The 25,917-nt window shown below is 42.2% G+C and overlaps 1 protein-coding gene across 7 annotated transcripts in view; it reads left to right on the top strand.

Moving 5' to 3' along the window:
- The window catches only part of KCTD1 (potassium channel tetramerization domain containing 1), a 146,697-nt gene that overhangs the window by 53,413 nt on the left and 67,367 nt on the right, over positions 1-25,917 (top strand). The window contains exon 1 of one of the 7 annotated variants that reach the window (XM_090039858.1): positions 21,581-22,187. The exons of the other annotated variants lie outside the window; for them this stretch is intronic. Coding sequence (XP_089895984.1) covers positions 22,149-22,187 — 39 coding nt within the window. The 5' untranslated portion in view covers positions 21,581-22,148. Of the gene's footprint in view, positions 1-21,580; positions 22,188-25,917 lie in introns of those variants that run through there. 7 annotated transcript variants of the gene reach the window in all.

Below are 25,917 nucleotides of genomic sequence, written 5' to 3'. Positions count from 1 at the left end.
CACAAAAAAACAGAGTCCTGTGGGATTGCTGTATTTTGGAGTATCTGTGTAACCTCATTGCTGCTTTGTGATGTGTATGAGAAGGTGAGGGCCAGAAGAGAGAGAAGAAAGAGTGACAACTGCTGTGAGAGTATGGAATGGAGCTACAGGAAAACCAAGTGCAGCATTTAAGAGAAAAACTAGACTGAAGTGATGCACCAACCAGGCCCATCCTTTGGTCTGAGTACTACTTTCTGGGTGACAGCCCACCTGACTTACTTGAAACCATAGTGCTGATGGGCTGTGGAATCGGCTGCAGTCAGCTTTTCCCAGTGGGAGACAGTTGGCTTGCTTCTTGCTTGAAGATCTTAAAAGTAAAGGGGAGTTGATAAGGATGACTAATCACCTGTCCCCACTCAAAATACATTTGTTAGGGACTAAAACAATGGTGGGTAGATGGGATTTGTAGAATTAGAAGAGCAATGAGGCTTGAGGAAGAAGAATGAGCAAACGGTGTTTTTTCATTTATTTTTTTTTCCCAAGATAGAGACATAAGAGGAAAATCCAAAAGAAAACTCGCTTGATACTTGAAATAAAGTATTTATTTCCTTTGGCTATTGATGTAAAGCAGACTGAATATATTGCATTCCTGCCTCTTATGCATATGGCGTTTAAGATGTTTCTTCTCTGACCTGGAAAAAAAAGTGAAATTAAAGAAGTGGATCCCCATAAAATATGGTCCAAGTGTTGGAAAGATAACAAACTAATTTTTTCCTATTGTAGTCTCTATGCCACATAAGGGTAGCACTTTATATTTACTTCTAATAGAGAATGAACCAGTTTCCTCAAGCTACTTGAAATATTCCTTGTAAACTAAGTGTCTGAATCAATTTCTCATTGACATTTTATTTAAACTCCATAAGGAACTGGGGAAGCATGTTTCTGATCAAAGTACTTTATTACTAGTGATCTACTTAAATCTTCAAATCAAGATACTATGTAAAATTGCTGAAAAGAATGCCAGCACCTTCCTGGTTTGAAATCAAACCTTACTTCGTCTGGATATCAGGACACATTTAAGGTCACTCTTCTTGGAAGGAGTGTGAGATGAGAGCATGAGTGAGATCAGAGATAAGAGGAAGGCAGACTTACCTGTGTGTGTGTCCTGCTCCCCCCCCCCCTTTTTAATATAGACCTCTCATTCTTTCATTTAGCAAAATACTAGCATTAAACTGCTTGTCTTTGATGACCAAATACTTTTCTGGTGTAAGTACTTTGTATGCTAAGGCAAGTATTTTCATTATTTAGTGAATTCCTATGTTATTTGGCAACTTTGCATGTTTCAATGGTAGATTTGTTAAATATAGAATTGATTATTTCTTAAACGCAGATATGATTGTTACCCAAGCAAAAGTTTCCAGTTGGGTAAAGTGATAGCTTTAAAATTGTAGCTGTAGGAGTTATCATGCTAGTGTCAAAAAAAAGAGTGCTAAACTATTCTAATTTGCAGCTATAAGTTTTTTTCAATGGTTTTCTAAATAATTCATAAACCTTTTAAAAAATTTGTACCTAGCCGTTATCACTGTTCTGAGAAGTCTTTACCTTGTAGCCCTTAATCAGTAAATCTTTTACAAATCCAGTCTTGTCACCATCAAATACCATACCTCAAGCAGAGAGAGACTTTAGATGTTTTGACTCCCTTTCCATCACATGCATGCTACTGAAGCATGGATTTCTATTGACTGTGGTAAATAAAACTGTTTTTGTTCCTTGATTACTACAAGCAAATGCTGTGTACAGTACTGTAAAAGAGTAGTATTGTGTTTTGGCAAATGATAGACTATAAACATGTCACTTAGCTGATAAAAGCTGAAGTGTTTAAAAAGATATGGTGAAAAGCTATGAAAGTGGAGATTCTGGTACTCACTAGAATATGTATACACACAGGCTAACGATATATGTTCAGTGCCATAAAAATAAAAAAATAATAGTTCTTTCAGAATTAGGAAATAGACAGAGAAAGTTGTTACCAGGAGGCTTGGAGTTGTGGGGCAGAATGACACTAGAGAAATACTCTGGCCAGAGACAGATGTGCTTTTCAAAACACTCCAGAGGATGCAAATATTTGCGGCCAGAAAGTTCTTCAAAATTATCTTCAGAAAAGAGGAACATTTATGAAGCTCTTTATTTTAAGTGCTTTCTACAACATCTGCATCCTCTGGCATTTCTCAGTGTTCTCCTGTGTTCTCACCTGTCCTTGGAAACCTGCGGATACCTGGTCTCGAGGATGCAGGGATTCCTGATTCCAGGGGGCTGAAGAGCACCACTACTGCATGCCTTCACAGCCAGTTCAGGGCACCCTAAGAGGGGCCACACTTTTGCATGGTGCTGAAGTACCCTGAATTTGAAATGCTGTGGGATTTGGATTTGCTGCACTTCAAATGCATGTTGGTTTCTACCCTCAGTGTTATCTAGAAAATTGGTAGTGGGACACCCACTGTTTCAGTTCAAAGTCCTTAGTACAAAATGAAAGCCAGTTCTGTTGTGAACTGGAAGTTCAGATATTCAAGGAGCTGTTTGGTGGTTCACATGAATGAGTTAGTAGATTTAGTCCCTTTAAAGTGGACAAGTATCCACATAACAAACTCTTGCAACTGACACTAATTGTCACTCTTGTTGGCGGTCTCTGTAGGGAGGTAGAGTATTAAGTAGGCATTGAGAATGGACTACACTCATCCCTAGAGGCCCTTTCCTTCAGGTCAGGGCATGCTGACAGCAACGTGAGGAAACTGGCTGTGCAAAGGCTTTTTCTGTCCCATGGAAGGTCTTGCTGGTTGTCAGTGAGACACCCTTCAAAGGTAGCAGACTGTTCCCAATTTGAGAAAAAAATAATGCTAGTTACCAAATTCTCACTCTTTGTCAGTGATGAAAAATATGCATAGTCAGTCCCTGCCCTTGATTCTTGCTGTCCCAGATATACAACTAGCTTAATTTTTATAATAATTTTTGTTCAGTTATTGCTTATTAGTAGAGGAATTTATTTTTTGTTTTCCTCCTTGTTCAGCATGGGGGCCTTTTGGTCCCTCAGATCCTTGTTTCCCTTCATGCCTTTCATTTCTGCCTTGGGTAAAAATTATTTCCAGCTGAAATTCCATTCCAAAGCTATAGTAAGTGACCCTCCATAGTCTGACATCAGTAGAGTCCTAAGGACAAGAGCATGTTTCTTATTCAGTCTGCCTAACCTCGCTCACCTCCATTGTGGATGTCCTGAGATTCACTGTAATAAGTGCCATAAAGTGACTTGAATACAGTAAATTTTAAGTTTTCTTCTTACTGTAGTTTCACACAAATAAGTACAATAATAAAAAAGAAAACACTTTTTCAGACTTGATGTCAATACTATAAAGCTATAGAAAAAAGTCCATCCCCCCCACTTTTTATTGGCATCCCACAATAGTAACATAGAAGCAGTCAAGTTCACATTCAATAGAATACAAACTATAAGCTGCCTGGACTCACTAGGGATGAGGCCGGGGAATGGAATGCGGGGGTGAAGGGAATGTAATATGACAATAATTAAACTAAAACATACATTAAAACTAAAAGGTAGCTTTTTTTTTATACTTGGTATATTATCTATTTTAGTAAACCATTTTTAATATTCCCTGTTTTGGTATAGTCCCTATTTCATTAAATCAGCTTGTCTTCAGAACAAGCAGGAGGAGTGTTTATTTCAGTGGGTGATATTTTAAAGCCTAAAGAGCTTTACTTGGCTTAGAAGCTTATCTAAGATATTTGCAGAATTTGAATATTTCCATGGTAGTAGTGATGAAGAATTAATTGCATTCAAATGCTTGTCTAACTATCCCACCTATGCAGCTACTCCAACAAAAGATACCACCCTAAGAAATCCTTGGTCCTCACATTATCTTCATTGTCAGTTTTACTGGCAAGTCCTTTGCAGATTTGAAATCCTTTTATCTCTTGTTGCTCAATGTGTAGGGTTGCTGAATCAATTAGTTTCTTAGTCTAGATCTGTAGATAGATAACTTGTGTCCAGGGTTCGTTCAAAAACTTTCTATGTTAATATCTTTTTTTAGTACTCTTCAGAGTCAACATTTTGACATGTCACTGGGGTTATCTGTCTATTTTTTTTGCTGGCAGCAGGTTTGGCTGCTTTGGCCTACTGTAAAGGACACAAAGAATTAGACCAGATAAGTTAGTAAAGTTGTCCTTTATTCAATGTGTAAAATAAATAAAAGAATAATTGACTTGAAATAAAAATATGATTTTTTTGTTTGTTTCTGAAATAGGTGATCACAAATAGGCTTGCATTGGAATGATAGTGTATTTGTAGAACAGCTTTTGGTATAATTATAAGTGAAATTTTTGTCATTTTTCTCCTCAAAATTCCAACTGAAGCACACTTTAAAAAGAAAGAAAGAAACTTAATGAGATCCATCTGGTGTATATAAACCTTTCACATTATATGATTATATTGATAAGTAATGTACTGTATGGGGTAGATGGATCTTACTGCTTACTCTTTAGAGTGGAGTTTTATGAGGCTATATAAATACTGAAAGGAACTGTGAAAAGATCTAAGATTAAAAACCAGAAGAGTGACTATACAAACAGTATAAAAATACTAATTTCCAATATTGTATTTTTGGGCTTTAATATGTGATTGGGATTTCACCTAAGTGGTATTTGGCATAATGTCAAAATTGTCCTCATAAAGATGCTCTTCCAAATTGACTGGTCTGATTAAGATGACAGTTTTAAAGGTAAATTATTCTGTTCTGAACTTGCCACACTGAGGACTAGAATCACTCCAAGTACTGTTGACCCATCTTTTTATTCAGTAAAATTTACACTTCTGCAGCATTTGTCATGGAGTTTAAGCAAAACTTAGGAGCCTGCATTCCTTATTGACCACCCTTTCTGTTTGTTAAACTTCTCTGCACTTATCCCTTTCCCAAGTTTGGTAGCTGAAATGTGTGGAAACTGACCAGAAGATGGGCATGTATCATTTAAAGCGTATAGAAGAATTGCTTATATGAAGGGTGTATGGATATTTTTAGCAATCCGTTTTTTTTAAACAGGAAAATACTTAAGGGCCTTCACACTTTCATGTTCTAGTAGCCTGAGAAGCTGCATCACATCACTTGTAAGTCTAGCTGTACAGAACTGGAGCTGTTCTTTTCTTGTGGTGGATATCCTACTGTTGAGGAGACTGTGACTGACGTAGCAACAAAATATGGCATTTGATATTTTGAATCGGTCAGTCTTCCTTGAAGGTGATTGGGTGCTCTCCTGCAAGTACTTATAACTAGTTGGATGCAAGTTTGCCTGCTAAATTCTGCAATTGGAGAAGACAAAAGAAACATTCAGTTAACAACTTACAAAACCCTCCAAAAAATTTAAGCTTCCATAAATTAGTCTGCCAATTCCCAGTCTGTTTTGACAACCACATGTCCCAGATTGTAACATAGCTACCACAAAACCCTACTGAAAGATAGAATCAAACCAGGGTGGGTTTGGAGGGTCAAGCAAGTGACATTGAAGAATTTGCAGCTTTCTGGCTTGAGTATAATTTGAAAGTTTCTTCAAAATCGAGCTCTGTGTGTGTGGTGGTGAAAGGGTGTTAAACTAAATTGCTGATCTGAGATGGTTGTCTATGCTGTGGTGGACATGTTTTCAAAAACTTTTAAATAGTAGTAGTGCTGGTATGAGGCTTCCTGAATAATCGAGGGAGAACATCATTTCAAGCATGAAGGTTTAAGAAACAGTCTGGTATTTTACTAGACAGTATGAATGCTGAAGAGGCATGTATTTAAATATGAAAAGAGATCAGAAAAAAATGGTACTTTGTGAATCCTGTTGGAATTTTTTTAAAAATCACGATGTTGGAAGCCTTCCTTTTTCTAGTTGTTGGTAGCACACACTAGGGCAGTTATGCTCCCTTTGGAGAAGCATATCGACTTCACTGGGAGTTGCTTTGATGTTTAAGATTTGTAATTCTAAGGAATTTCCACAAGCATTTGCTAGTATTTGGTAGTATGGGCAAAACTGATGTTCTGAACTAAAAATTGAGCTGTTAGCCAACCTCTGTTAGCTTTACCAAAAATTGGCATGAAACTGATGAGATTCTCCATAATTTCATTGTTACAAAGAGAGATTTGAGTAACAGATTTATGTAATGTGAGCATTAATCATAAATGTGATCCTGTGGGTCTTCACAAATGGCCAATTCCTTGCTAATTGGTCTCATGTCAGATGGCTTCTTCAAGATCCTTTCTGAGTATTGATTTTAATAGAGTTGGAATGCCAATAGCTGAGTTGCTCATACAATTCCTTTAGCACCTAGACCTTACGTTCCCTATCCAGATACTGATCTGTTTGTCTTGGGATCAGAACACAGTGCAGATAAGATTCATCTCATTCTACACCATAGATGCTGCCTTTGATTACACTGGTTAATGAGGCAACCAGAAGGTAGTGGTGTACTTGGCTGCTTTGCACTGCACAGTGGCACACCACAACCAGAGTATGTAGGTGAGTCTAGTCCATGTTTCCTAACTATTGTGAAATCCTATTTTCTGTAAATATGTGAACTTGCTTTTAAGTATGAATTGTTAAAGTATACTTGCTTCGTGGTAGAACTGACCCTGATTTCTATGGGATTTTTGAGATTTACTGTAGTTTGCATAATATGAAATGCAGTTTTTAACATGTTTCACTTAAGTTACTTTAAGTCCTCTGCTGTGTGCTTAATCAAGATTCAGAATAATGATGTCTGCATTTCATAATATGCTGCTAGTGGTAGGTCATTACAAAATAGTTGTAAAGCCTGGTATAGATTTAAAGATTCTATATTTGATAGCTATAGTACACAGCTTGGTTCTACTCTCTCTGCTATAACTTGGCAGTTAGCTTTCTGGTCTCCCAAACGCAAGGTCTTGGGTTTAGGACTCCTTGTCTGCCCTGGCCCAGGTGCCCTTGGCTGCATGCCCATTTCTTTCTCTCAAATGCCTTTCCAATCTGCCATTATGAAAACATGTTCACCTACTAATGTGCTGCTTCAAATATTCTTTGTACTGAGAAGCAAATCTACTTCTGTTGCAATCAGAGCTAAGAATTCAGCTCGAGGTCACTGTGTGGTACTGTAGAGTTCACTGACCACATTTTGCTTCTGGCAGTCCTAGCTTTGGCCTCTTTACACAGATCAATGCCAGGCTAACCTTGTTCATTACTACCACCAAGTCAAAGCTCTGCTTCTCCTTTTTAATTTAGCTCAAAATGGGAATAATATAACCAAGCACCAGAGTGGTAAAAGATCCAGGTGTAAGGGAAAACGGCTCCTCAGGTTTTTTTAAAGTAATGACACCAAGCAGTGACAGGATTTCAGGTGGAAGGAACTAGCTTGCATTAAACCCCTTATACAAATCAATAGAACACCTCGGCTAACTGATTTCCAGTTTGAATTCATTCACACTACCTGTTCTGTTCAATTCTTTTTCTTTTCTTTTTTTCTTTCCAAGAGAACTATTTTGCCGATATTTGAAATGCTTTCAGTTATATTAAACTCAAAAAGTTTTCTTGAGTTTTGTGGTTCAAAAGTAGCTCCCTTTTGTCTAATGCTTTTTGATGTTCCTGAGGTGGTAGTAATGAATGTCAAAAAATAACAGCACCAGTCGAGCTCTTAGTTACTTTTTACTAGCTATCCAAATCCTCCAGGAACTTTTAGTTATCAGGTTTTTTCTGTTTGTGGTTAAGCAAAGAGCCTTAACAGGAACGTGGTATTCTTGGTGGAGTTACAAAGTGTTAAGCATTTATAGAATCGTAGAATTGAGGGATCTCAGTAGGTCTTTTAGTCCAACCCTCTGCTGAAATCAGGACTATTTCCAACTAGATAATTCCAGCCATGGCTTTGTTGAGCTAGGCCTTAACCTCCCAGGATGGAGACTGTACTATCTCTCTGGATAACCTGTTCCAGTGCTTCACCACCCTTCTAGTGAGAGAGTTTTTCCTAATATCCAACCTAAACCTCCCTTGTTGCAACTTGAGACCATTTCTCTTTGTTCTGTCATCTGCCACCACTAAGAACAGTCTAGCTCCATCCTCTTTGTAATGACACTTCAGGTACTTAAAGGCTGCTATCAAATCCCCTCCTTAGTCTCTCTTCTGCAGATTAAATAAGCCCAGTTCCCTCAGTCTCTCCTCAGCAGTCATGTGCCTCAGCCCTCTAACCATTTTTGTTGCCCTCCACTGTACTCTCTCCAACTTGTCTACATCCTTTCTATAGTGGGGGGAGGGCACACTAAACTGGACACAGTACTCGAGATGCGGCCTCACCAGTGCAGAATAGAGGGGAATAACTACTTCCTTTGCTCTATTGGCAATTCTCCTACAAATACAGCTAAGTATGCTGTTAGCCTTCTTGGCAACAAGGGTGCATTATTGATTCATATCTAGCTTATTGTCCACTGTAACCCCCAGGTCCTTTTCTACAGGGCTGCTGCTTGGCTAGTCTCATGCCTGTAGTGGTGAATGGGGTTGTTCCGTTCTAAGTGCAGGACTTTGCACTTGTCCTTGTTGAACCTCAGAAGCTTTCTTTTGGCTCAATCCTCCAAATTGTCTAGGTCTTTCTGAATCCTAGCCCCACCGTCAAATTGGGTATCTACTGCCCCACAACTTGGTGTCATCTGCAAACTTGCTTAGGGTGCAGTCTATCCCATCTTTCAGATCATTAATGAAGATACTGAACAAAACTGGTCCCAGAACCGACCTCTGCAGCACTCCACTTGCTACTGGCTGCCAACTAGACCTCAAGCCATTGATCACTACCCATTGAGCCCAACGATCCAGTCAACTTTCTATCCACCTTACAGTCCATTTATCCAACCCATACTTCCTCAGCTTGCTTGCAAGAAGTCCCTTACCATGGGAGACCATATCAAAAGCTTTGCTAAAGTTCAGGTATATCACATTCACTGTTTTCCCCTTACTCTGTTATCCACAGAGCCAGTCATCTCATCATAGAAGGCAATCAGGTTGGTCAAGCATGATTTGCCCTTGGTAAATCCATGCTGACTGTTCCTGATCACTTCTCCAAGTGCTTAGAAATGGATTCCTTAAGAACCTGCTCCATGATTTTCCCAGGGACTGAGGTGAGGCTGGCTGGTCTGTAGTCCCCTGGATCCTCCTCCTTCCCTTTCTTAAAGATGAGCACTATATTTGCCCTTGTCAATAGTCTGGGGCCTCCCCCGATCACCATTAGTTTTCAAAGATAATGGTCAGCACTTCTGAAATCACATCAGCCAACTCCCTCAGCACCCTCAGATGCATTTCATCCAGCCCCCATGGACCTGTACACGTCCAACTTTTCTAAGTAGTCCCTAGCCTGTTCTTTCACCACTGTTGGTTGCTAACCTCCTCCCCAATCTGTGCTGCCAAGTGAAGTAGTCTGAGAGTTGACTTTGCCCATGAAAACTGGTAAAAAAAGGTATTGAGTACTTCAGTCTTTTCCTCAGCATCTATCCCTAGGTTGCCTCTCCCATTCAGTAAGGGACCCACACTTTCCCTAACCTTTCCGTTTTGCTAACATACTTGTAGAAACCCTTCTTGTTACCCTTCACATCCCTTGCTAGATGCAACTCCAATTGTACTTTGGTTTTCTTGGTTTTTTGTTTTTAATCCCTGCAAGCCCAAGCAATATTCTTACAGTCCTCGCTAGTCCTCTGTCCAAGCTTCCACTTCTTGTAAGCATCCTTTTTGTGTTTAAGTTCACCAAAGAGTTCTCTGCTAAGCCAAGCTGGTCGTCTGCCATACTTGCTAGTCTTCCTGCCCATTGGGATGGTTTTTTTCCTGCGCCCTCAGTAAGGTTTTTTTTTAAATATAACCAGCTCTTCTGGACTCCTTTCCCTCTCAGAGTGCCCTCCAATGGGATCCTGCCTATCGGTTCCTTGAGGTAGTCAAAGTCTGCTTCTCTGTAAGCCGGGGTCCATACTCTGCTGCCCTCCTTTCTTCCTTTCATTAGGATCCTGAACTTGATCATCTTGTGCTCACTGATGCCCGAGTTGCCATCTACTTCTACATTCCTCGCCAATTCTTCCCTGTTTATGAACACCAGGTCAGGAAGACCATGGTTTCTAGTTGGTCTCTCCAACACTGGTATCAGGAAATTGCCCCAGTGCTCTCCAAAAACTTCCTGGATTGCCTATGTACTGCTGTATTGCCCTCCCAACAGATGTCAGACTGATTTAGTCTCCTATGAGAACCAGGCCCTGTGATCTGGAAACTGGCACTAGACCTGTTCTAAAGGCGAGTTCTGAAGACCTCTCTCCACAAGGCTAGTTATGAGGTTGTGTCAGAGCCAAAAAGTATCAGTTTGGACCTCAGACCTGCAATACTATATAGTACCTGTGGCACACGTCTGTACATGGAAATGTTTGGATGCTTGGTTCTTAAACGAAGTGAAATCTCAGACCTTCACATTTGGATGATAGAATTTTTCTAGCCTGGTTGGCATCTAGCCATTATTTCCAGTTGTGACTGGATTTTAAATTCCTCTAACCACACCTCATTCCCTTTTCAAATATGTGGCAGGAGGTATACATACATCCTTACAGATCATCATCAAGAAAAGTATTTTCTGCACATCCATGGTGTTTCCATCAAAAGCTGAGAGATTTTTAAGCTAAAAATGGACCACCAGCTTAATTGTGGGTTGACTGTCCCAGGTTTTGACTGGATTCAAAACAGGTTAGGATGGCAGTAATTTTAAATTAGCCTTCATTATCCCAGGGAAGTGTTAATTTGGACACTTTTACAAGTATTTAATTTGGAACAATTGGAGTGTACCTCTGTAGGATCTGAGGATCTGAATTCTTTGTCCTGGGGGTAAGCTGGTAGTTTGTTTTTAGTTTTAGTACTTCCCTTTATGACAGGGGGTGATGGGAACCCAGAAAATTTTTGTTAACAAAAGTCCAGTTTAACCAACCAAATCATCATGGCCACACCTGAGTAACAGACACACTCCTAACTTGAGTTGCTGCTAAACTTCAAATTTTCTGTTGCTGCCTACTGAGTAGCTGGCTGGAGACATTCACAAGGTTCCTGAATTGTAGTGGCACAATTTCATTATCCCTTGAATAGAAATCATTCAGCCATTTGAGAGCAAATTTTCCAAATAAGGGCTTTGTTGCACATTATTTTTAGGTGGCTCCTGTTGCTCTTAACTCCTGGATTGTCCATACATTAACACCTGAAACTAGTTTTAAGTGCACTTTAGCAAGCTTAAAGTTACCCCACTCCAGGGCAGGTATACCTCTGATCTGTGTGTTACACAGCTTGTTTAATTAATATGTGGCCACTCCCTGCAAATGAGCTTCCCAAGTTGCAGTCCTCTAGCATCCCAGGGTGCAGTGTCCCTCCCTCGCCCTCCTACTGTGTGGACAGACTTTCCAAACCCTGAACTCTAGTGCCCAGGACATGGTTCTGAAAACCAAACCAACTCCCCTTACTGCCCCTGAGTCTGTGATCATCATACTCCCAGGGGTGCAATCCTATGCAAACTGCAATTGAAACGCATGTCAGGTAGCCAGACTGCAGGGCACAGGTGGGTGCAGGATTAGGGTTGGAGAGGAAGGGGGCAGGGGGACAGGACAAGGTAGGGAGCTGGATTGGGTCCCCATGAGCTGGGGCTTCCTTCCCAAGGAAGAGGCAGTAGCACTTTCTCTCACTGTTCCCGCCACCCCAGGAAGCATGGCCCCCACACTCCACTTATAAATCCCAATTTATTAAAACATGAGACTTTCTTTAATTTACTTCCTCTCTATTTCTTTGTAAATTATTTTTTTTAGTTCTTTTTATTTTATCCTTAATAGCTGACTTCCTTCATTTCATCACCCTTCCCCCTCCCCCATTTCCTTTCTACCTCCCATTGTGTTACTCACCCATTAACTCTCCATCTCCCAGTTTCATGGTTCTATCCCCTCAACCCATCACTCAGATACCCTGACCTAGAGCAGGGTTAGAAGCCTGTCCTGGCTCACTAGTCCTGTAGTGCAGCGTGCCAGTGTAGCGTATGAAGGCATTTTGCTTGGCACATGCCTCTTGGAGCAGATGGCGAAGAAAGGGCCAGGGTTGCTCTACCACAACAAGAATCAAGCCCCTCTTGGATTCCCCACCACTTCCCCTAGCACGCCAACATCTTACAAGTTGAAGTCGGAGGTGTTTTTGGCATTCTGCCCAAAAATGTTACTGACCCCTGGTGTGGTGGCAACTCAGAGCTGTAGCTCCTAGTCAGACCTCTGCTCACCAGCCCTCTAGAGGCAAGTCACAGTTGTGCAGGTCAGGGACAGTCAGAGAAGGTTTTTAACCTTAAGGTACGACTACTTCAAATTAGACATAGCACCAACACCAATCAACATTTTGAGCAGCTCGGAGTGTAACAAGGCCCTAACTTGTTCCCAGACTGAGGCTTGATCTGGAAAATTGCAGCTTGAAAGAGGAGTTTGGCAAAATGAGGGAGCTATCTCAAACTTCTACTGTGTTTGCTATGAGTACCATATATAATATATAGTGTTATATATACTATTGTATACTGGACTTGAAAAAATAATGTATTTGCTTAACTGGACATTAAGTCTATTAGTCTCAGTGATGCATGCTACAAGTCTCAGGAAAAAAAAAACGCTCGCACTGTGTCTATTCACTCTTGTTAATGCTTTGCAAATTTAGATTTCTCTCCCCCCTGCCCTTCTCACCTTGCAGAAACAGCAGCACTGCAGTTCCTGTGCTTTCTATCTCTCGCCCATCAGGATAGGAGCTGTTAGCTCCCTGGCTTTGTTTACTTGGGTGGAGGAATAAAAAACCTCATGTTTGCATTTGGTATTGGCCTTTTTGTTGATATATTCATGTGTTGTGTATTAGGTCATTTGAATTTTGACACTTTCAAGATTATCTGTCTTTAAAAACCTTGTGCAGTTTCCGTGTGTGTGTGTGTGTGTGTGCGCACAAGCCCACACATGCACACAAACCTTTTTTGAGCAATGTCTTTTCAAATATGTGAAGAGAATAACAAGTATGCATTATGACTGCCCCTTTCCATGTGCCTGGACTGTCAGGGCTCTTTTTGTGGTGGTTTCTTTCCTTTTTCATATGTCCATTGGAATTTTTTGGCCTCTCTCTCTTTCTCTGTTCCACCTAATTATCTGTAGTTGGTAGTTATATTGGTTACAAGCCTTGCTATACTGCTTAGGCACTTGCTCTTTGCTCTTTTTGAATTCAGTTATGAGCAAAATTGTCTTAATCTCAGCATTTGAAAGTAGCAATTGCTGTTGACAACAGACTGGTGATGGGAAAGACGGGTTTGTCCTGGCCAACACAACGTCAGACAGCAGGGGGAAAAAAATCTTACTGCTAAAGGGAACTCTGCCCTTGTCATGCTGGAAGCAAGAAGGAAAATGCTGGAACTTGTTTTGAAGAAGCATAATTACAGGCCAAGCAATTCCCCTTATTTCATTCAGAGTATCTACTCTTTAGAATGAGTGCAAAGAAAAATTATGTCTGAATGTTTTAAATACTTGTTCCCTATTACACGTGAGTTTTCAGAGAGAGCATTACCCTAACAGAACAGGTCATGGAGAAAAAACAAGTTCCTAAATCTATTATTTAACTTGCTGGATTAGTCATTCCTGTGCTGTGCTGAGAACTGCTTTCTGTTTGAATGCCTGCTCCCTGGAAGCCCTTTTATAGCAGGGGTGGGCAATTATTTTGAATGGAGGGCCGCTTACCCAGTTTTGGCAGACTCTCGAGGACCGAGTAGCCTTGCCCTGTGACAAGTGTCCCACCCGTTGCAGGTGCCCCACCCCCTGGTCACCATTTTGGGACCAACATCTTGATGTCTTGGGACCAGTATCCCAGGGCCAGCACCGGTGGGGCCCAAAGCGGGGCACAGGCTGGCAAGGGTCTGTGGAGCCAGGCTGGGCTGCACCAGCAGGCAGTGGGGAGCTGGCCCACCTCCATAGAGTCCCTGCCAGCTGGGACCCCACACTCCTGCCACACTGCTCTGGGCTATGCCGGCACTGGCCCCGGGACACTGGTGCAGGCCCTGTGCTCCTGCTGGCTCGCCGCCCGCTCACACCCAGTGCCCCACAGCCCTGTGGTACAGGCAGGGGGCAGCACACAGCCCCGAACCCCTGCTTACCAGCAGGGAAGAAGCTGGTGCTGAGCGTGGGAAAAGTGGCCCCTCACCTGCCCCATGGCTGGTGCTCTCTGCTGAAGCTGCTCGCAGCCCACGCAGGGCTGTCTGAAGCAGGCACGGGCAGCCTCATGCAGGTTTCAGGTGTCTGCAGTGCGGGGCACCAGCCATGGTGTGGGTGAGGGGCCACTTTTCCCTGTGCTCAGCACCAGCTTGTAACTTGCCCGACTGCTAGCCTGTCAGTGGGGCCGAGTTGCAAGGTGGTGCTGAGCACTGGGGGGGAAAGAAAGCAGCCCTTCCCTGCCCCATGCCCTGCACCTAGCACTGCAGCTGCTTGCAGCTGGGCTGGGGCTGCTTGCAGCTGGGCTGGGGCTGCCTGCGCCTGCTCCGGACAGCCCCACTTGGGCTGTGAGCAGCTGCAGCAGGGAGCACCGGCCATGGGGCAGGTGAGGGGCTGGGCCATGGGGCAGGTGAGGGGCTGCTTTCTCCGTGCAGGGAAGGAACCCGGGGAAAAGCTGAGCATGGGGGGGGGAAGTGGCCCCTCCCCTGCCCCGTGCCCCATGCTGCAGGCACTTGCAGCGTGCATGGGGCTGTCTGGAGCGGGCACAGGCAGCCCCATGCAGGCTTCAAGCAGCTGCAGCCCAGGGCACTGGGTGTGGGCGGAGAGGGGCTGCTTTCCCCCACACTCCTTCCCTGCCTTGGGTCCCCCCCGCCCCTCCACTTACCTGAGCTTCCCACGCTGGGGCAGTCACGTGTTCCCAGACCAGAAACCATGGCAGGGGTTCTGGCTGCGGGGCAGGGCTGGGCAGGCCCCGCTGTTGTGGGAGCCCACCGGACTTCCCCTGTGTCCTACTGCCCTTGGATCTTGTCATTTTTGACAGGAACCAAGGGCAGAGAAATATTAATTTTCTACATATTTTTAGGTGCTCTGTGGGCCTGAGAGAATGGCCTCGTGTGCCAGATCCAGCCTGCGGGCCATATTTTGCCCACCCCCGTTTTATAGCATCCAATGAGGTAAGGTTATCTGGTATGTTTGGACACTTCTATCAAACCTCAGTTCCTTTCCCTCCCCTTCCCTTTGACATACTGCAGTGTGTGTCCTTTCAGAGATACTGGAGACAGTTCTGTTTGGGCAAAAGTTTATTCTGTTATCCCTGTACCTGTATAATGTGGTTATTCCTACTTAAAACATAGGTTTGTTTTTTCTTAATAACTGATCAATGAGAACTTTTCTGTATATTTCTTTAGCTTAGTTTTATGGTTGTGGTTCAAAATGAGGACGATTCATTAGGACTTGCTGTATCACCAGTAGTTAATGTAGCCCAGAATCTCATGATCTGCTGTGGTCAGCTGCTTCAGTGGAACATATAAGAAACCCTGAATTGAGCACTTCAAGAGACACCACCCATACAAGAAGTTTTTAGTTCATAACACTTCTCACTTAAATGGTTGGTTTCTGCTCTGAAGTATGAAGGTTGTATGTTCCCTGAGATTTTAAAATATTGTTTTGATTTTTGGCGTTGGTCTTCTTGCTTGGATTGCTTATTCCTGTGTCAGTTTGTTGTTTTGCTTTGTGTTTTAGGACTTTTAAAATGGTTTAATCATGTTGTGATTTGCCCTACATTCTTGCTTTCTATATTGTGGCAGTGAATTGCTTTAACTTTTAATTTTTTTTATTGTATTTCTGTTTCTTGCCTTCCGTACACAGATAGTATTGTATGGCATGGGGAAGGTAGTCAATATACTTTTTACCTGCTGCTTCTCCAAACTGAACAATCTCTTCAACCTTCCCTAAATAACTGAATATCGAATGTGAATCTTCTGTTTTCATTGTCCAGTTATCGTGCTGTCACGTGGCAGCTAAAGCCAAAGAAGCATAGAACCAGACCAAGCATAAAACCAGAAACAGTTCTTAATTCTTTTCTTTATGACTGTTCAGAACTATTTCTTTATGATCATTAAGAAGCTGTGTGTAGTTTATCATGCTGTGGTATCAAATCAAAAGCCTTTTTTCTTTTTTGAAGCCCAGAATGGGTAGTTTCCCAGGATATCTTCATTTGGACACCATGCTGTTAATTATTGAGGTGTAGAGGGACCATTCTGGCTAGCGCTAGTTAGCCGATCCCAATTTTATGAGATAAGCAGTGGCAATGGTCCTTGTTCACTCATTGTGCATGGAACTGTGCTTTGGTGGGCAAAAATGCTAAAATGAGCTTGCATGACAAAAATTATCCATTTGTTAGCTACAGTGTCTTCATGAAATCTCTACAGGTCTGAAAACAGTAATCATCATGTCTTCTGCATATAATGAAATCATATAAAGCAAATATAAATATGCTTTGTTCAAATGCCATATGGTCTCCTTTTTTGCCAAGTACACATTCTGCTTCCCAGAGTGGAATTCAGTTTTCCCTTGCCCTTCATATGACTGTTAGCCAGAAATTACCAATGACCCTTAATATGTGGTTCCTTTTAAAGGAACAGAGAATTGATTCGCTGTTAAATGTGAAATAGTTTTCAAACTATGACAACATAAAGAAACTATTTGATTGTGTTGCTACCATTTAGTTACTACAAAATAGGCAGTCAAGCCAGAACTTTAAAAGTGGGAGGAAAATAAAACCCTTGATTGTCCAAGTGACTAGATGCTGATCACTACTTGGGCTCTGTTGTTCTTATAGTTTCATAGCAGCTAGGGTCAGGAGGGACCTGAACAGATCATCTAGCCTGACTGACCCCCTGCACAGGCAGGAATGAATGCTGGGTTCACAAGACCCCAGACAGGTGATCATCCAACCTCCTCTTGAATTTGCCCAAGGTAGGGGTGAGGACCACTTCCCTGGGAAGTTGGTTCCAGATGTTGGCCACCCTGACTGTAAAATATTGCCTTCTGATCTCTAACCTAAACCTATTCTCCATCAACTTATTACCATTGTTCCTTGTCACCCCAGATGGTGCTGGGGAGAAAAGGGCTCTACCTATTTGCTCTTGATCTCCCCTGATGAGTTTGTAGGCAGCCACCAGGTCCCCCCTCAACCTCCTCTTGCTGAGACTGCACAGGTTCAGGTCCCTCAGTCTCTCCTCATAGGGCCTGTCCTGCTGCGCTCTCACCAAGTGGGCGGCCCTCCTCTGAACCCTCTCCAGGCTGGCCACATCCCCTTTGAAGTGCGGTGTGCAGTACTCCAACTGCAGCCTGACCAAAGTCGTATAGAGGGGGAGTATCGCTTCTCTGGACCGGCTTGAGATGCATCTTTGGATGCATGACAAGGTGTGGCTGGCCTTGCTGGCTGCAGTCCGGCATTGGCAGCTCATGTTCATCTTGGAGTCAGTAATGACTCCAAGATCCCGTTCTGCCTCTGCTTGCAAGAGGGGAACTCCCCAGCCTGTATGTATGCTCTGGATTCCTTCTCCCAAGGTGCAGTACCCTGCATTTGTCTACATTGAACTCCATCCTATTCTTGTCTGCCCGCTTTTTTGTAGTCTGTCTCAACCTATTTGCAGCTTCTCTCTCCCTTCAAGTGTGTCCACCTCACCCTACATCTTAGTGTCATCAGCAAACTTGGACAGCGTGCTTTCCACCCCCTCGTCCAAGTCACTGATGAAGATGTTAAACAGTGCAGGCCCAAGCCCTGGGGTACCCCACTGCTCACATCTCGACAGGTTGAGTACAACTCTCTGGGTGTGCCCCATCAGCTAATTTTTTACCCATCCAACTGTGCATCAATGCCACAGTCACTTAATTTATTGATGAGGATGGGTTGAGAGACAGTGTCAAAGGCCTCCTTAAAGTCTAGGAAGACTTCGTCCACAGTGACACCATCCAAGGATTTAGTTACTTGGTCATAAATGGTCATACTTGGTCTTGCACTGTTCTCCATTTGCCTGTTCCTTTAGATTTATTAGCTGTATAGAGCAAGGATCATATACCTTCCTCTGCACAACACCTAACACCAGACTGATGCTATCAGAAACTAACTATCGCAAAACAGCTTAAAATATCACTTCTCTACATGTAGTTTGGCATGTTGCTCATGGTAGTCTGAATGGTTTTGTAACTGCACCAGAAAAGGTTGGATAATTGCTTGTCTGGTGGTTTAGTCCAGGATGATCCTGCATTGAACAGGAGACTGGCATAAGTGATCTTGTGAGGTCCCTTCCAGCCCTGCTTTGCTATAATCCTGTGATTCTAAACAGTACTCATTATGCTGCTTTTGCTGCTTCTTTACCTAGAGTAAGGTACCTCTAGACTATATATTAGAATCATAATTTTTTTTATTTTTTCCTATCTGTGGAGTTGTCTAGTCTCATGATTGCCACAGTTGCACTGCAGTATGAAAAGACTTTACCAGTTGTTGCATGAAATATTTAGGGTTTTTTTTCTGCCTTTAATTTTTGCATATGGAGAATTTTATTGACTCTCCTGCATTGTCAGGAGACAATTGCTGTCTTATTTCAATGTTTTATGCAGTAAGAGAAACAACAAGAAAGCATCTCGTTAAAATCCAACATGGTGATTCAGGGAAAAGTGTAGTGTCTAAAACCGTTTTTACCTCCTTTTCCAAATGTTTTTGTTCTTAAAGGTTGAGGACATCCAAAAAATCTGGTCTGTCGATGGACATGTATTATCTTTCTGCTGCTAGGCAAATTAATAAAACAAATTTAAGAGCAGAGGAAAGCAGAAGGCTGGCTGATTCAAAGGGAGAGGCTGTGTTTTTGCATCACCACCCTTTCAAAGCTTCTCTGATTCAAAAGAGCTATTGGATTGCGAAGGCAAGGCCTATGCCACACCAGGAGTTCCTAGTTCAGCTGTTTTCCCAGGGTAAAATTATAAGTCATGCTTTGTCAGCACAGATGGTAACTGGCACTGCTCCTTCTGCCTCTAAGGGTAAAATTGCTAGGGGGAGAACAAATAGCTAATGTGCCTCTGGAAGTTTAACAATGGGTGTTAGCCTCACTTTGTAAGAGGCAGACTTTCTTTTGGAATATTCCCAAAGAGAGACGCTATTGAAAATGTAGTAGAAATGCTTATGCAAAGTCTCATGTGTGTATTTTTTTTTTTTGTTGTGCCTCAAACGGGACAACTAAAAAGCCCCCCCTCATATTGACAGTTAACCAATTCTTCAAAAAAGCATCTTGCATAGAGAGCGGTGGGTGTATGTGTAAATTGGACAGTATCTTCAAACATAACTTCTTATATGTAGAGTTCACTTTCCCTCATATGCAAATAGAGAGAGAATGGTGCTGAAATTATTTTTGCAACTCTTGTTTTTTCAGTATTACTCATCATCAGAGGACTAATTCCCATGAGTCTAAGACTATACATTTAGTACAAGAATAACTTAACCAGTATTTCTCAAATGTTGACCCCATGTTTAAGAAGTGAGTGTATTTTGAATATTGTGAATTAACACGGGACAAAGTCCTTGGGTTTATTTTCCTTGTTTAAATTGATAGAAGAGTGTTGTTCCTATTTTCCTTGTATGAAGACTTTACAAAAATTAAGATGAACATGTCCCAGACGTAGGCAGAAATCCTCCAATAGGCAAGTGCTGCAACTAGATAAATTGGAGCCCTATAAATGCTTGATAAGAATAGTAAAGATAATAATAGCTTTGTTTGTATAAACATGATAGTTCCAATGAAAGGGGATTTTTCCTCCAAGGCTAGAGTATAGTAATGTTTGGAAACTTTATTACTGCTATGGAAAGAACCCTGTCCACACTCTTGCCAAGAGGAAGTGGGTTGTACTGCAGTGACAACATCATGCCAGTATCTAAGGACCAAAAGGCCAAATTTTAGCCCTAACATTTGTAGGTATGTTATCAGGAATTGCAACATGTGTTAGCTTAGTTATCAGTGAAGTGGCCTAGGATGTATGCATCTAGGTACTTCTTAGTGCCAGTAAAGGCATCTACAAAGGAAAACTGATGTTAAAACTGAACATACTGCTTGCCCATCATCAGCAGAAGCATACATCTTTGACATGCCACCTTTCATATGGTATAGAAATAGAAAAGGTAAATTCTGTCTCCTGTTTATTATTTCAGATATAATATAGACAGGGGAGAAAAGAGATCTTTTAAGCTTTACAGAAAAATGAATCGACTTACAGGAAAACTCTTACTTGTGTCAAGAGTCTGTAGAGGCAAAATCTTCTGTACCAACTCTGGTAATGTTGTGGATAGGGCCATATACCTGTTGTTGAATGTCATTGATCCTAGAAACAATATTCCCTGGTGACTCACCAGTATCTAACAGTGAGTGTTGTTAGATGTACTGTATAAAAGTTACTTTTTGAGATTCACCACGGGATCTCATTGCAAGTATTGCTTTTACTAGCTTTTGCTGTATCTACAGAATCATCCTCACCTGCCTTTTCTAGTGATAATAGCTTAGCTAAGGTCATAGGCATGCATTTGTCCACACTTCTCGAAGTGTATTGGCTATTGTATTGGCTATGAGCCTATTGTATTGGCTCATATAGAAAACATAGAGGAATCAAATGGAGCAAGCAACTCAAACATTTCTTTCAACCTCTGCTCCAAAAGCAGTTTGGGGAGTAAAAGTCTGCTAAGAGTGAAGAAAAGCATCCTAATGGATAAATAGTTTGAAACTTTCCTACTGCTTCTTGAAGATGTCTTTAGATAAGGCTCAGCAGGTGCCTTGGCCTTTACTCTGACATCCTTTGCCTAATGCATTCACAGTTTGTGTTCTCAAAAATGGTTACAAAAGTCTGTTGGCTGCGCATGCTGTGGTATACAACCTCCAATTATGCAAAGTTTAGCTTTGCATATGCACTCTAGTGCAGTTTACAGACACTGTAATGAAACTGCTTCACAGAGAATTGCCACTACTCCTGAATAAGGAGGAAATCCATGGAAAATTTGAAGAATTTCAGAGTAATCTTGTTTTAGTTATGAAAACAAAACCTGTGGTCAAAGAGAGGGGGGACAAAAGCAGGGGACAGGCAGGTGCTAAACCAGAATCTCAAACTAATATTGTTCCCCTATTGTAACAAAAATGTTAAGGAACTCCCCAGCTTAAAGCTGCCCAAGCCAGGCATTGCCCTAGCCACTCCTTTCCTCTCAGGCACCTCTTTTATCCCTCTCGCTCCCCAGCATAAAGTGTGTCAGGAAAGGAAATAAACAGATGGGAACATGGTGGAACAGAGCTTTAAGTAAAGGTCACTGCATCAGTGGCATAAAGGAAGCGGTTGTTGTAAGCATCATTGGGGACAGAGACTGTGCAGATCAGCCCTCAGAATTGGAAGCCCCTTGAGTCTGATATGTAGCTAAATAGCTATGTATGTTTTAACATCAAGAAAATTATGATTATTTTTGGCCTTCTGCTGTTTCTTGTGTTTCCAAGGTTTAAAGGTATCTTCGGAGAACTTAAAGGGACCTAAAATCAGGGTTTACAGAGGGTATGTGTAAACAAGGCTCATCTTCACTGCTTATTGGCTCAAATGCTGTCTCTCACCTAGTTGCAAATTAAATTGTAAATGCAAAACTCTCTACCTAGAGTTAAGCTGTGTTGGAGGTGGCTGGCTTTTGAAGCGCAAGTACTGCTGAAGCTTGAGAATGCAGTATGGATTCTGCAGCAACTCCCTGAGGTGTTGGGAGCACCATAATTCCTGCCCAGGGCTGCTTGTGCCTAGGCATCTTGCCTCCAGACAGGCAGATATCCCCACCCAGCATGCATGCTGTGCTTTGCTTGGACCACACCTTGCACATGGTTTTCTGCACCCCTAGCATTTATTCACCACTGGTGAAACCCTAGCAATCTTGCTGTAATGCCAGCAGTTTGATGTGGTTGTGTCCAGCGACTGAAGTATGAATGAGGCCATGCTGGAGGAGCTTGTGGAGGACCTATATCCAGCCACAGCAGTCTTGAATGAGGCAGAGCTGGTGCTTCACTGCCCCTCTGATTTTACCATGGACTCTGAGGAAGAGTTGGAGGAATGGGATTAAGGAAGCAGCAGCTAAAAGAGCATCCTCAGGTAAGGGCTCTAATCGCTATTGTTATAGTTAGGAAAGACAAAAGAGATGTATCGCTGTTTTTGTCAGACCAATCTATGCTGCTTGACAGGGGTGGGAAGATGCTGGCTGTAACTCTCCTTCTAGATATGGAAATCGGCATACATTTCTCCTCTTCCCAGCAGCCAGAGGCTGGGTATCAGCTATTGTGATTCCCTAAGGAGTGCAGGAAACTGCCATATCCCAGCGATAATGATGCCTCTATATCCTTTGCTGGGCATGACATCTTCTGGCATTGCTATACCCTGCCCTGGCATCCCTATGAAATCCCAAATGGATTCAAAGCAGGGACCTATGTGCAAAAGAGACCTTATTGCTGTAAGCTTACAAATGCTGGCAAACAGAGGATTGTGGGGTGCATGTCTAGCTGGGATTTTTTCTTACGCTTCACTTCAGCATGTAAAGGGGCAGTGCAAACTTCCTTCACTCTCAGTTGTTGTTGACTGTCTCCTCTAGTCATGCATTTGCTTCTCAGTCAAATGGTGACATGGTATAAAATGAGGGATTTCTATTATTCTCCCTTTTACTCAGCTAAGCAAGCTGACATATTTCAAGCCAAATGTCACTAGAATAGGAGCATCCCTCATTTTGTGGTGTCCTATGCCTGTTCTCTACGCAAACACTCAAGCTCCCAAACAACAGGTAACTGGTTTTTGCTTTTTGAATAAAAGTTGGGAGGGGAAGAGTTGAGGCGCTACTATTTAGTTGCTCCAAAATAGAGTTATAGTTACAGAGGGAAGGCTTAGAGCTGATGATATTGCAATAGATTTTGCTTTGATGCAAAAGCTTAAAAAGGGCATACTGTTCCCCTTCTCCCCCACACACTAGACAAAGTACCCTGTTTCTTTACTTTACAGACTCCAGTTTTTTTGTTTGTTTTAATTTTGTGCCTCAGGCTGATTTAGCTAAATCAGTTCCGAATTCCATCAACCGAGCAGAACTCAAATCGTTCAAGTCCATTTGGTGTTACCACTGGCAAGTATATTCCATCCCAGACTCTTCTGCCTGGCACTTCAGATACTCCCAAATCCATGGCAGACATCCTACGTGTAGGCCCTAAGCCCAGAGATCTGAGGGTTTGGATGCCTCTGAGTCTTGCCTGCCCTTAGCTCAAGGGCCAACAAAGCAAGCTAGAGAGAAATCCCTTATTTCCATAAAATAGGTCTATAGCTGAGATCCTCCCATTGGGAGGCTATAGTATACTCTCATAAGGCGTCTTGCCTGCAGTGCATTGAACAGGCCTCCACCCTCGACTACGTGATGCCATTCAAGGACATTTTAGCCCAGGGAACAGACTGGTGCAGTGACTACTCTTGATATTAGCCCACAAGAGACACAAGTACACCTTAGCCACCCCATAATCTCTCAGAAGGCTTTTAATAATCAACAACAAATGCCAGAATGGGAGACATAGGAGGTAGAGGGGTGGATCTGCTGATAGAGATGCATATGGACTTACACAGAAGATGGAACCGCTTTTGAGCTTCAGAGGAAGATGGTGGAAGAAGAATGGAAATCCCATGCTATAGCTGAGAGACTACGGGGAGTACTGAATTTCTGGTGGCAGAATGCATCACTTATCAGAGAGATATAGCTATTAGCCAAGTTAGTCTGAAGTAAAATAAAAGGCAAGGTATATTTACACCTTACAGACTAACCAAAGTGTGTGTGTATGTGTGTGTGTGTGTATACCCACATGTTACTTGAATATAAGATGACCCTAAATATAAAACAACCCCCTAATTATTGGATTCTATATATGGAAAATTTATAAATTTACTCTAAGTTACCAGGTATGGAATCTAATTATTGGAGGTTTGCCTTGATTTTGTCCCCTTGCCACAGGGATAATAAATCTGGGGGGTCAGGTATCCCCCTTACCCTCCCCCCGCCCCACACACACACTTTTACTGTCAGACCCTGCTCTCTCTGAGCATCTGGAAGTGAGGGAGAAATGTGAAAACATTGACCTTAAAATAAACATACCCATAATAAGTTGCATATAGGCACATTACTACCAGTACCCATAGACTTTGTTCATCCAGAATTGATGCATTTTACCTTTTTTGAAACTGCTGCAAGCTTTAGCACTGGTTCTCCATAAGCACATTTTTAAGCAGCACTTTTGTACCTGCTTATATATAGTACAAATGTATGCATGATATTATTCCAAAGCTAAAAGGCTCATAATTTACCATATAGTTCACTAGGCTGGGGCCTCAGCAGAGTCAACAGCAGTTCAAGCCATGGTGACCCAACAGCTCAGCATTGCTTGGTCTGTGTATATATTCCAGGTACCCCTTCTCCCCCCAAAATCCATGTGCTAATTACCTCCCCCCTGCCCAGATTGGAACCAGGTTTTTTTATTATAAGTCCCGGGATCCAGGTGAGGGCACCCTGGTCTGGCTTCCCCTTATGAAGGAGAGAGCCACTCTGATCGTATGCAACAGGCTGAAAGAGGAGCTGACAAAGGGCTTCTGGGTGAACTGTTTGGGGCCCTGTTTGCCAGACATCTAAGGCTGGTGAAGAAACAGGAATCATTGGAAATGGGAAAAAATAGTACAGCTCAGCTGCGGGAGTGAGGAGGAAATTGAAATGTATTCAGTGTCATAGTTCATCATGACTTGAAAAAGAGTGGACACTGAGGAAGACTGGGTACAGTGGGCCCTACTGTGTGTCTTATTCAGTTGGGCTATATTTAACCTATTTTTTATGTAGGTTCTTATTGGACTCTTGTGGGCTAAAATCATGTGTAGGGAGCATCTGAAGTCCCAGACTAAAGAGTTGGGGATAGAGGATGCTTGTCTGTCATTTCTGGGGGCATCTGAATGCCAAGGCCTCTGGCATATCTGCCAATGGATTTGGGAGTATCTGAAGTCCCAGAGTGAGAGGCTGGGAAGGAGGATGCTTGCTGGTTGTAGCACCGTACATGGTGTTTAGAACGACTGAGTTCTGCCTGCTCAGTTGATACAGGTTTTGGAATGATTGAGTTCTACGCAATCAATATGATTTGAAACTGATTCGGCTGATTTGACCTGGAACACAAAATATATTAATTAAAAAAATCATGTAGGTTCTTATCAGCATATTTGCCTAATATGGCCATATATTTTAGTTATGCTCATTGTGGCTGCATTCAATCAAGTTTCTAGTTGGTTTCCATTACTGAGCACGTGGCATTTTTGGCAGCAGTTTAATGACAGTGTATTTAGTGAGGTATCCTTGTATGTGAATATGAGATGAGGGGCTTTTTTCCTCATGGTGATCAGAGGGCAAAAACCTTGTCTTATATTCAAGTAAACTGTGTATATATTGTATAGGATGGTGTTTGTGCCCAAAAGCTTGCAAATAAAAATTTTTCCAGCTATTTAGTTGGTCTAATAAAAGGTATCACATCTATGCAAAGAACTTTGTCTGCCTATGTCTTTAGACCAACACAGCTACAACCAAAAAACCCTATATATTGTACAAGCTTTTATAGAGAGAGAGTGAGCATTAACTTTCATGGCTGAATCTACTCTGATTACTCTATAAGGTGTAAATCTGCTTTCTACAAGAATATCTCACCCAAAAGTCTACCAAGCAACAGCAAGATTGCAAACATCAGTACAAGCAATGGCTACAAAACACAGACTTTTTATTTAATTACCCTCAGACAACATGGCCAACAAGTGCCAGAACAACCTAGTTCCT

Source organism: Crocodylus siamensis, chromosome 3 (genome assembly GCF_052110815.1).
Source record: "Crocodylus siamensis isolate JL-2025a chromosome 3, ASM5211081v1, whole genome shotgun sequence".
Lineage (NCBI taxonomy): Eukaryota > Metazoa > Chordata > Crocodylia > Crocodylidae > Crocodylus > Crocodylus siamensis.
Note: the sequence above shows the minus strand (reverse complement) of the source record. Positions and strands in the feature narration are given on the sequence as shown.